Genomic DNA, 13,439 nt, shown 5'->3' on the forward strand with positions numbered 1-13,439 from the left:
ATATAGTATAAAATGCAAGTGGCCTACTGTAATATACACTATCAGGCATAACAGGTGAAGTGAATAACACTGATTATCTCTTCATCACGGCACCTGTTAGTGGGTGGGAGGCAGCAAGTGAACATTTTGTCCTCAAAGTTGATGGGTTAGAAGCTGGAAAAATGGGCAAGCATAAGGATTTCAGCGAGTTTGACAAGGGCCAAATTGTGATGGCTGACTGGGTCAGAGCTTCTCCCAAACTGCAGCTGTTGTGGGTTATTCATTATGCTGTCTGCAGTGGTCAGTATCTATCAAAAGTGCTCCAAGGAAGGAAGGCAGAGTGGTGAACCGGCGTCAGGGTCATGGGCGGCCAAGGCTCATTAATGCACGTGGGGAGCGAAGGCTGGCCCGTGTGATCCGATCAAACAGACGAGCTAGCTACTGTATAGCTCAAATTGCTCAAGAATTTAATGCTGGTTCTGGTGTCCGAATACACAATGCATCGCAGATTTTTTCCATTGGGGCTGCATAGCCGCAGACCAGTCAGGGTGCCCACTGCCCATGCTGACCCTAGTCCACCGCCGAAAGCGCCAACAGTGCAATGGAAGGTGGCCTGGTCTGATGAATCATGTTTTCTTTTACATCATGTGGATGGCCGGGTGTGTGTGCGTGGCTTACCTAGGGAACACGTGGCACCAGGATGCACTATGGGAAGAAGGCAAGCCGGTGGAGGCAGTGTGATGCTTTGGGCAATGTTCGGCTGGGAAACCTTGGGTCCTGCTATCCATGCGGATGATACTTTGACACGTACCACCTACCTAAGCATTGTTGCAGACCATGTAGACTCTTTCACTCTGTCTGTCTCCTCTCCACCAATAAGCTGGTGTGTGGTGGGCGTTCTGGCGCAATATGGCTGCCATCACATCATCCAGGTGGATGCCAGCTGCACATTGGTGGTGGTTGAGGAGATTTCCCCCCTTCTATGTAAAGTGCTTTGAGTACCCAGAAAGAACACTATATAAATGTAACAAACAAATAATATAAAATAAATTTAAAGGAACACTCCACCGTTTTTGGAAATAGGGCTTATTCAACTTCTTTCTTACATTTAGATATGTGGGAAAATGCATTTTTGTCTCAGTGCATGCATTGTTTTAGTTTGGCAGGGTCAACGCTAGCTAGCTTAGCATAAGGAATGGAATCCTATGTTTCCAGATAGCATGTAGCGTTGCCACCCGTCCCGGTTTTCCAGGGATTGTTCTCTTTTTTGAGCGTCTGTCCCGGAAAATGTATATTCTTTCCCGGGACACAAATTGTCCCGTTTTTTTGTGAAAATGTACTTCTAAAGTAGAATTTCCTGGCTTTAAATTAAACCGTTTCCTTATAGGCCTACTGTTACTGTGTTTTCTTCATGGTTATGTATCCAATCCTGTGTCAGTGTCCGTAAACGGGCTCAACTTATCGCCTATGGCCTAGCAACTATGTGCTGTCGGTCGGTCGCACGCACGCATCCATCCACCCACATGCACGATAAAACAGTGTTCAGTTGCTAACTTTTTTAAAACTTTATATTAACTCCGTTTTGTGAAATGGGGGGAGAGACGGACTAGGAGGATAACGCAACAAAATCGGATGAGCCACCGCCAGTGTCAAAAATAAAATGATTTACAACCTACAACTCAGACTAGGCGAAAAGAGAAAACTTTTCTGAATGGGTAAGGCCCACCCCCAAGGATATGGGGCGCCGTTTGTAAAGCGGCTCACGCTGAAAATAACAGCAACATTTTGACACATTTAGCTTCAAACAATGTTTAAAAAACTGGTATGAATTTTTGGCGGTCACTTTTTTAGCACATTTACAACAATATTTGTCAACTTAGAGATATTTTAAATAGTTAAATCTAAATGTTAAATGTTAAATCTAAATGTTAATTGTTAAATCTAAATGTTAAATCTAAATCTAAATGTTATATCTAAATGTTAAATCTAAATGTTAAATCTAAATATAAATGTTAAATCTAAATGTTAAATCTAAATCTAAATGTTAAATCTAAATCTAAATGCTAAATCCAAATGTTAAATCTAAACGTTAAATCTAAATGTTACATCTAAATCTAAATGTAAAATCTAAATGTTAAATCTAAATGTTAAAACCGGTTATCTGCATTCTGAATTTGCATATTAGTTAAATATTTAGTTTCACCCGAAACATTTAGATTCAACATTTATATTTAGATTTAACATTTAGATTTAGATTTAGATTTTGTATTTAGATTTAACATTTAGATTTAACATTTAGATTTTACATTTAGATTTAGATGTAACATTTAGATTTAACGTTTAGATTTAACATTTAGATTTAGCATTTAGATTTAGATTCAACATTTAGATTTAGATTTAACATTTAGATTTAGATTTAACATTTAGATTTAAATTTAGCATTTAGATTTAACATTTAGATTTAACATTTAGATTTAACATTTAGATTTAACATTTAGATTTAACTTTTTAAAATATCTCTAAGTTGATAAATATTGTTGTAAATGTGCTAAAAAAGTGACCGCCAAAAATTCATACCAGTTTTTTAAACATTGTTTGAAGCTAAATGTGTCAAAATGTTGCTGTTATTTTCAGCGTGAGTCGCTTTACAAACGGCGCCCCATACAAGGAGACCCATTCTCCGCTACCTGTGTTTTGTGTCCTGCCAAAATTTCAGTTAAATATGAAGGAAAAATAGCGCTGGAAAATCATGCAAAAACAAAGAAGCACCCGAGTTTTGCATTAAGCATTTTGTATTAAGGAAACAAACAGGGTCAACAGCTGGGAAGCTGTTTCCTGCATGATGGAGTTTAGAATAGATATTATTAAGAAATATACAATGTCAAAATTGGAGACATCGTTTTCTCAAAACAATAATGTTTATGTTAGTTTTGTGAACACTTTGTGAACACAACAAAAGAAATTGGTGATTGGTAAAAGTAGTGAGGTTCCTAAAACGTCGCAAGGGGGCGTTCTAACGACGTTTCTCCTTGACAATGAAATATATGATAAAAGTAGTACGAGTAGTAGCCTATGCTAGTTCAGCGTTATAACGTTAAATCAGCCGACCCATTCTAATGCCATACTTGTAAAATTTTAAGGAGAAATGTTACAGGGAAACAGCAATAGTGAAATGATCTGAAACAAATTTATAGCATTTCAATGTTTCATGGATGCAGTAAAGGAGACCCCGTTGTTATTTAGCCATAATAATTATCAATGTAGGCTACTGACAGGGTTTTTAGTGGGACAGATCCATGCGAGATCGACCTGTTGGGCCCCGCGTGATCTGTCATCGGGGTAAAGCAAACCTCTCCCATCCGATGAGAGGAGGAGGAGTGTGTGTGACTGTGTGTGTGTGTGTGTGTGTGTGTGTGTGTGTCACAACAGTACAAACGAGGAATAAGACCGCTAACATTTCCTCCGGTCGGCTGATGCGAAGCCGTTTTATTATATTCTTTTTCATGTTTTTGTTAAGCTTTGAGAAACACGCGCATGTAAGCACGCATGCGTGTGTAACTGAGTATTAGTACTGATCTGTGATCAATGACTGTGTGAAGTTCTGCTCTCTCTGGATATCTACAGATTCAATGCAAACCAGTGTCGTCGGAAGTGATGAAGTGTCAGGGTGAGTACTGATCCCATTATGAAATAAAGCCAATATATTATTGGCATATATCTAGATTGTCAAAATGGCCTAATATGTATTTATTAACTAAAAAATATGTTCTAAGAACGTTTCGCTAACGTTAATTTAAAAAATAAAAATTCCAGGTAAATTGTAGCCTATTAATATTCAAGGTTGAACGTTAGTCCATAACTTTGAGAGAACCTTGCCAAAAATCTACCACTACTCCTTACCAAAATACTTGGATTTTTAGGATGCTCAAAGAAAAAAAAAAGTCTGTAGGCCTAATTATCTTGCTTGTTAATTAAATATTTATTACTCAACTCAAGAAAACGTATCGTAGACCGCATACACTGCATTGAAAATTGTTATATTAAAAAAAAAATGTCCTGGCTAATCCAAGCTTTATAATGGTAGCCCAAAATTTGAAGCCTGTCCATCCATAAAAAACATCGGCCTACTCCACACGGCTCTGGGGGTTAGGCCTTCTGAAGCGAATCGATGGGTTTGTGTAATAAAAATATCCATATTTAACACATTATAAAGTAAAATATCTAGCTTTCGGCGGATGGCCTTCCGTATTCAACTTATGAAAAAAGCGTAACTGACGTGACTATGATGTGTCGGACGAAGTGTGAGCGTTTTGAACTGCAAGAGGCATTACACTTTCTCCGTAAGTTGAATAGGGAAGGCTTCTGGCAGAAGCTAGATATTTTACTTTATAACGTTTTAAATATGGATATTTTTCTCACACAAACGCATCGCTTCGCTTCAGAAGGCCATTATTAACCCCCCGGAGCCGTGTGGAATACATTTATGATGGATGGATTCGCTTTTTGGGATTCAAATTTTGGGCTGCCATTCACTGCCATTATAAAGCTTGGATTAGCCAGGACGTATATTAATATAACTCTGATTGTGTTCATCTGAAAGAAGAAAGTCATTTACACCTAAGATGGCTTGAGGGTGAGTAAATCATGGGGTAATTTTCATTTTTGATTGAACTATCCCTTTAAACCCTGCCATATGTCTCTCTATAAACACAGACACACTGTAATTCAAAGCTGAGTCTGTTTGACCATTTCTTACTTAGCTTTTCACGTGCAAAGTCTACAAACATAACATGATGGTGTGGAATGCTGTTTTTTTTATTGTAGTAGAAACGTTTCATGCTGATCTTGCAAAGCTTTGCTTGTTCAGGGCTTTAGGTTTGGTTGGTTAGTTTCTGGACTCTTTGCATCTTGTCTTGTCTGGTTTTTCAGTTCTGTGTGATTAGACATGTGAGAGTCTGTCATGACAGCTGTGGTAGCGGGTAGGACTATACTTTTATTCCCTATATATTTAGATACCACAACAGATGTCTCCGTGACCTGGTGGGGTTCAAAAGTCACTCTGTATATAAAGATATGATCTTGTAAGCCAGAAGGACAGATGAACAGTCACTGGTCACGAGACAGCAGATCGCTCACCTGTCGATGTTGGCAGGTGTTACCTCAGACCCCATGAGGACAAATAACAGTCAGCTTCTGTCTGTCTGTCTGTCTACAGTAATAATAATATCTATAGTGTAATATCCACACAAGCAGGTTTTCTGGCTGCACAGGCCAACCAGAGATGAGACCGGGATGGGCGAGGGGCGCAGTGAAGCGTGCCGAGTCATAATCCCTGTGCTAATGCTTGCTGAATGCGTTCAGCATAACCTTCTGACCAGGCCTGATCCTTATGGCCCTCTTCCTTGGTGGGATTAGGGAAGTTTTCTTTGGTCTTTTCATGGCAAGTTCATGACAAACCCAGGCCGGGTTCTAGAAATGTGTGTGATTCCCATCTCACTCTTTCTCTCCCACAGTGTACATACCCTATATTTACATGTTTTATAAAGCTCACGATTATGTGTATTATTTGAATGATGATCTCTGTTGTGTGAATTAAGAGCACTGTAGGTTGTGTTTTGGGTAACAGGTGCCAACTCTATGTGTGGGTACTTGAATGCTTTTGTTTATTAAATCTTGGTTATAATAAAGGGCATAAATCACATGGTCTTCTTAGTGATCTCAATTTTCTCCACTGAGGAATAACTTAAGGCAAATATGTCATTATTTACCCTTTACCCAACATGGCATGTAATATACACTGCAGCATCACCTCATTTCTCAGAGAGAATGAAAACAGTTTGATAAAGGATTCAGTCTCTCTAAACCCCTCCTTTCCACAAGCGTACTCTGCTCTGATTGGTCAGATGGCCCAGTCTGTTGTGATTGGTCTACTCTGTTCTGATTGGTCAGATGGCCCAGTCTGCTGTGATTGGTCTACTCTGCTCTGATTGGTCAGACGGTCCAGTCTGTTGTGATTGGTCTACTCGGCTCTGATTGGTCACATGACCCAGTTTGTTGTGATTGGTCTACTCTGCTCTGATTGGTCAGATGGCCTGGTCTGGTTTTTTTTTATTTTTTATTTTTTATTATTATTTTTTTTTTAATGTATGTATATTTATTACACCATACTTTGTATTATATTACCTTTGCATCAAATTGCACAAAAAAAAACTGAGTTAACGCTGCTATGTGCGTGTTTCTAATACAGTGGCTGTGGGAGTGGTGCTAAAGTTTACATCTTTCTCTTTTCTGACTGCCATTATCAATCTCTCTCTATTTTTCCCTCTTTTTGAAAGTTGTGAAAACACTATTGCTGAGTTTTTCTATTGGTATTTGAGCAAATGGGAACACAAAAAATACCGCTATAGAACTTTACCCAACTATGACAACTTCCGTTTCTGAGAAACCCAGAAATGTGAAAAGGGTCAATTGGTATTTGTTCTTGCGTCAAGCATTCATGTTGAGCCCTTCATGTTCTGCTGTTTACTTCTCTGTTTATGAAAATGAACAAAAGTCACTTGGGTTTTACACAAGGGTGTGCAAACAATGACAACATTTTCATTTTGGGGTGAGCTATTGCTTTGATATGCACAACTGTCCTGATGTGAAAATCCATGTGAAAGTGAAAGTTCCCACACAGTGGTTTGTGAATTTCAGGGTTTTCTCATTTTGAGAAGAGAAATACTTCTATAACATTCTGGGAGGAAGTAAGAGTTTGAACAGAAAAAACTCCCTTTTTCCCACACAGGGAGTAACAGGTCAGATACTGTCTGTGCACGCTTACTCAAAGCTCAAACAGTTTATGAGTTGCTATAGGAACAGTGTAACACATAAACAGACATGGCCTTCATCACTAAGCCTGAAATGATATCAGAATGTTCTTTCCTCACTTTATAAGCAAGGAGATACAGTGAAGGTTCACACAGACAGACACAAACAACTGTGAACAATGCAGGCCTGAGTGATCTAAAACTCTATATCTCACAGAAGACCAGTTTCTAAAACTAATGTGACCAAAACCTAGCTTTTGTGAATGTTAAATTTAATAATAAAGCCATATAGTTCGAAAATATCAATATCATTATGTATACTATAGCAAGTTGCAAGCAGATTAAAACATTCTCGACCATTTGATGCCGCAGTCCAGAAGCATCTCGAGGACCTTCAGGCCATGGTCCCATCGAGACTAGGGGTGTAACGGTACACGTATTCGTACTGAACCGTTTCGGTACAGGGCTTTCGGTTCGGTTCGCGTGTGTACCGAACGGTTCCGAATGCTATCTTTAACAGTTAACAGTTGGCTTGTTTTAAGCGCGGAAAACACCTCAATCCTAGTTCCTAGAGATGCGCGGTTGGCGGTTACAGCCGCGGCCTCCGCGGATCGGGCGGATGACGTGACGAAAAATAATATTTTAATTAAATTCGTGTGGGTGGCGGGCGGTTGAACCAATCATATTAAAAATATATGTGTACATTGTTAGTTCAGGCATTTAGGCATTTAGTAGTAGGCTAAATAGCAGCATGTTGAAATGATGTGCCAAAATGCGTTTTCTATTAGGCTACAATGAAAATATTGTACAGTAGCCTACAGTGCGTTTAATTTAGGCTATTTATTTATTTTTGTCCCTGTGCGCCGATTGGAGATGGAGTTCACTGCTGATATTCTGAGAGCTAGTCTTGCGGCTGTCATCAGCAGCACCTTGCATCGCCCCAATCAGCGGATGGCGGGCGGGTGCGGTTTTGAAAATTGGTCAAAAACGTTGGTGCGGATGGATGGCGAACGGATGATGAGTTTTGTGATGCGGTTGCGGATGAAATAATAGCCCATCCGCGCATCTCTACTAGTTCCCACTCGAACTGATTAAGTATTCAGTCCATTTCATCACGAAATTCAAACGATAAATGCCGTTTTGACGCTCTTTAATGTGACGACTGATCACTGTATAGGCGCGTCAATTCAAGCGGCCGTGGCGCGTGCGCGCGAGTGATCGCGATCATCTCTTCCAGAAGAATAAACATGAATTAATATCTTAAGGTATGTTGAGGATAACACTTACTGAAACGTATCATATGTCGTGTAATTGCTCAATCAGTGTTTCAATCGCGGAAAGACGTCAAACAGCTTGTGAACAATGTCATACAGCATCATTTACCTCAGAAGTCATTCAGTGTTCACAGCTGTTAATTCACTAGAGAAATCAACTCTTTCAGTAAATATATGCACTATATTAGCCTATATATATATATATATATATAAGATTATATTTTAACAACGAATTGGAGAAAAAACATAATTTTATAGTTAAATTTAGGAGTTAATGCAAAAACTGCCCTATGTTAAGTTTACATGTTTGCACACAATGTGTTATTTGAGTGTTGATTATCCTATCTAAACATGAATATCAGCTGAATATAGGCTCATAGTTTGGGCTCTGTTGTTAACCTTTAGTATTATAGTAATAATGTGCAAGTAAGGGCTCCCTATATAGTTTACAGCATTATCTTTAAGAAACTTTTAGTTATAATTTATTCATTTAAGGACAGACACAATTTTTTCAGTAAACCACTGTTCAATAAAAAATAAATAAAAAGCCATTTTTTAAAACTGCTGTACCGAGCCCGTACCGAACCGTGACTTCAAAACCGAGATACGTACCGAACCGTCAGTTTTGTGTACCGTTACACCCCTAATTGAGACTATGATTTAGTTTGATTTTAAAGGGGTGGTTCCGTGGTTTTTTTCTAGGCTTGGTTATGTTTATGGGGCGCAGTATAACATGTCTTAATACTTCTTTTTTTTTAAAACCATATTTTTCTTATATTTTACCTTTATTCCACACCGCTGTCTCCACTGTCCTTTGAACGGCTCGTTTGCTTCCTGCTTCTGTGAAGCCCATCCCTCCGAAAAACGCAATGGTGTTAGATTGGTTAGATGGCCAAATGTAGTTTGTAGTTCTGCAACAGCTCTCTCTCTTTAGTAATGACTGCGACGTGGCCTCGCCCACTTTGTTGTGTGTTCGCGGGGGCAGTGTTTATGTTAATAGCAAGGGTTTATGATGTCACCAACCCGGGAAGAAGCTTGTTGTAGTCCAAACCGGCCGTTTTTGTAGGCAATAAACTGCCATAACTTTAAAAGACAATATCTCTGTTTGCATTGAACTTTCAGCGCTGTAACTTTGCAGATACTGTTTATGCTCAAGCAGCAACATTACACACTAACTAAAGTTAAAAAAGTGAAATCGCATGCAACCACCCCTTTAATATGCAACAGCATTGCCACATACAGCCTCTTGCCCTGCCCGATGGGAGTTTCATTTGAAAAAGGCATACAAATTCCCTTTGGTTATTTTTATGAAAAATGTATCTGAAATGTTTGTCCGGTACTGATTGCAATTGTAGTTAGTAATGTAATCTATTACACAGTGTAGGGATAATCTTGACTACTTTTAGATTACTTTTGAACTAACTCGTTTATCAGATTGATCTAAATAGGATAATCTTGTACCATATTGGTATAAAAATACTTTCCGTTCTTTGTTATTAACAACATGACACGCATTAAATATTACATTACGTCAGGGTTTCCCAAACTGGGGTTCGTAATTTGATGAAAAGCTAATAAGTAAATGTAATCTTAAAATAAATAAATAAATCCGCAATTCCACAAACTGATTCGGAGCAGCAATAGTTTTTTTAGGAAGGTAAATTGAAAAGATAAAAAATAAGAATTAGGGAGAATCAATACATTTTGGAATAATTTACTGCCAAATGAATAATATGTACTCATGTAATCCATAAAAAAGTAACTGTAGTCTGATGTGTGTTTGAAAACATTACAAGTACTTAATTTTTGGATTACATACTTAATTACATAATCCAGATTACATGTAATCAGTTACTAACCAGTGTTTTAAAGGTTGCAAGTGCCCAATTGCAACTTGGGATATTTAGACCCTCCCTATTTTTACTCATATTCATACGTTTTTATGGGCTACCATAGACTCCCAAACTGAAGAAAATACATACATGTGTATCATCTATTAAATATGTAGTTGGTTCCTCCTTTATTTACTGATAACAATATATGTTAGTCATAGTTTTGTGACAAATGAGTTTCCCTTCCAAGTTCTGACTGAGGCTGAAAGTGGAACAGATGGAAAGGCCTTGAAACATGGGAAGTGAGTAATTGGGAAATGTAGAGTTGTAGTTTGGAGTCGAATTACTGAATCAGATTTTCTTACAGCTGTTGCGCAGCTCAGTTTGCACCTCCTGTTCTCACATACTCACTCCTTTTTGCTTTAACTAAGAGCGCCGTCCGTCCACTCCCTCATGTCCTGCGGCATGTAAAAAGTGCTTGCACACGCGATTGCCTAATCCATTCGTCAACCATCAATTATGAAGTTTTGTTAAAACTGTTTTCCATGTTGCAGTGGATTATGTGTCTATCAACTGTCAGTTATTGAATGAGGATGGTAAAAGAAGTTAGAAGAATATATACTAATTAAATGCAATTGTCGATATTAATTTTTATACACAATTGTATTCCTCCGCATTTAGCATTAATAAGCTGTTCTAGTCTTTTCTCCTCTGCCCTGGCTCTCTGCACCTGTTGTCCAAACTGATCTGATCGTGCTGACTGCGACTCAGCTGTGATAAAAAGGCCTGGCATAAACTGACAGGTGGATTTTTGCCCACATTGCTTTATTGTATCTGTAACTGGCATTGGCATCTTCAGCAGTGGAAAATAAGGGACACTCTCAATTTCTTTTTGTGGTAAAATAGGTGGTTTCTTTATACTACATGTGTCACATAAACCAGTTGTTGGTAGATAAAAACTAAAACCACTTTACAGGATTAGTTCACTTCAAAATGAAAATTTCCTGATATTTTACTCACCCCCATCTCATCTAAGATATTAATGTCTTTCTTTCTTCAGTCGAAAAGAAATTAAGTTTTTTTGAGGAAAACATTCCAGGATTTTTCTTCACAAAATGAATCTACTTTTTAACCTAAACTGCTCATCTTGCGCTGCTCTGCAACGTGCTAGTGATTGTGCAATCACGTCGAAAACATCACACTAGTCACACTTTTCGACGTTATTGCGCAATCACTAGCACGTCTCAGAGCAGCGCAAGATGAGGTTAAAAAGTATATTCATTTTTAATTTAGATAAGACCCTATTCCTCATCTGGGATCACGCAGAACATCTGAAGCCTTTCGAAGTGATTTGAAACTGCGTTGATTTGGACCTTGAACATTTTGGTTGCAATTGAAAACCGTTATGTAAAGAAAAATCCTGGAATGTTTTCCTCAAAAAAACTTAATTTCTTTTCGACTGAAGAAAGAAAGACATGAACATCTTGGATGAGATGGGGGTGAGTAAAATATCAGGAAATTTTCATTTTGAAGTGAACTAATCCTTTAAGCAAAACATTTCTCAGGAAGAAAAGATTGCAAACTGACATTAGACCAGCTGTGAGCAAATTAAGTGACGTATATCTGACACAAAGTCATTCTCCCTGTATATCTTGATCCAAATTAATTTCAGTGACAAAAATTCCTGACAGATGATTACTTATTTCTATAATTAATATTAAGCCTTTATTTCTGTTATAAACAAAAGCTAATAAGCCAATAATCGATATATTGGTAAATCTAAATCCAAACTTTTATATGATTTTTGAGAGCCTGATTACAAAAGCAAACGTCTCACCATTAAAAGCCATGTCCCAAGCACACAATATTGATATTTTCATTATAATTTTATGTAGCCTATATGGCAGACTTGCGCTGCACGTGTTGCATTTTCCTTTTTTGAGGTGATTCTAATCATAATTCAAGTGTCTCAGCTGAAGGAAATAATCTTTTATTTATCGGCTTATATTTATCGGCCAAATTTTGGAAAACAATAACATGGTGGCTGATATGGATAAATTCAGTTGATTGACATGTCAGATATCTTCTTCATCTGCCTTCTCAAACTTCCAGCAACAACTGCTGGTTATTCCTTTCTTAAATAATTTGACAACAAAAAAAAGGCTATTGTTAGAACTGAATTAATTGATTCAGCTTTCAACACCATCCGTAAAGATGCATTCAATTCGACAAAGTGATTTAATAAAGGATGTAATTAATATTGTGAATCAGCACATTTTATTATACTATTTTTAAATTGGCCGTTAAAGTTTTATATGGGACAATTACACACTGATCCTTTTACAATGCATTGGCACTAAAACGCACACCTTTTGGAGGTGCAAGTAAGAGAAGAAAGCTTCATAGAGTCAAAATATAATGATATCATGAAATGCTAAAGTGAGTGTGGTTAGCCTATATCTTTCCTCTACAATACACACCGAGCAATATTACGCTATCTGCCCATTTCACAGCTTAATTTCTCGACTGCCACAAATACGGCCCTAACAAAATACAGATTTGTGCACTTTTTATTGTACCTGTTTTTTTAATTGGCCATTGAATTTAGCTTTATTGTGTGGTTAAAAAAAGCATTACCGTGCCAAAGCTTTGACCGAGCTCTTTGATCTAATGGTGTTGAGCGCTCCAAATGCAAATTTTACAAGCAACAGTTGACAGTACTCTGATCCAATATAGGAATTGTCTGATTGACAGTACTCTATCCCAATAATGTTAGGGGAACCAGTGGGGGCAGCAATCAAATTTCAGGGTGGCCATGACACCCTTTACACACACCCCTGATATGCGTTCATTGGCGCCCCTTCAGTTGATGGTGCCCTAGGCGACCGCCTAGTTCGCCTATGCCTAAAAACGGCCCTGAGTGGATGTGATTGGATAACTGGACTAACCAGTGGACCAATCGCATCACAGCATCTCAGATGTTGGTTTGGTCGTTCTGAAACGCCTGACCAAAAGGTGTGTTCGACTTCATGCAGCGCCACCTTTGGATGAAAACATAGATATAATCCACAGATGTTATTTAAAAATGTCAAATAAAGCAAAGAAAAAAACTGGATGTAATAATGCACTGCAAAATTTCAATTTAAACAACTCGGCCTCAATGCATGACCCATGGTTTACTTTCATTTTAAGTGCATTACTCTGTTTATGTAAGTGTATTAATGTGGGGTTTTTTGTAACTTTCATAAATTTTCTGTGGTAAACAGCATTATACCACAAATGTTATAGATAGAACTTCACTTCTGTTGAACCCAGAACATTCCCTTTTAAAGGTCAAAAGTGATTTGGAGAATGTATTTGAGGATGTTTGTATCTTTGTAGCTGACAGTCATGTGGTAGACAAGACTTCAAGAGATGTTTTTTAACTAATGTCATATTTTTAAGGGCAGAATGTCTGATGGCTTTAAAGGGTGAGGCCCAACAGTCCATGATGTCATGGCTAGTCTTGCTTTGCCAGCATGTTAGTCACTGCTGTGTGTGTGTGT

The 13,439-nt window shown here is 38.0% G+C and overlaps 1 protein-coding gene across 1 annotated transcript in view; it reads left to right on the forward strand.

The window, feature by feature from the left end:
- The first annotated feature begins 3,356 nt into the window (after positions 1 to 3,356).
- arhgef3 (Rho guanine nucleotide exchange factor (GEF) 3) overlaps positions 3,357 to 13,439 on the forward strand; it is a 175,024-nt gene continuing 164,941 nt past the window's right edge. Inside the window, exon 1 of the mRNA XM_079808301.1 lies at positions 3,357 to 3,646. Coding sequence (XP_079664427.1) covers positions 3,609 to 3,646 — 38 coding nt within the window. The 5' untranslated portion in view covers positions 3,357 to 3,608. The remainder of the gene's footprint in view (positions 3,647 to 13,439) is intronic.

This window comes from Gobio gobio (assembly GCF_949357685.1).
Source record: "Gobio gobio genome assembly, chromosome: 24".
Taxonomy (NCBI): Eukaryota; Metazoa; Chordata; class Actinopteri; order Cypriniformes; family Gobionidae; genus Gobio; species Gobio gobio.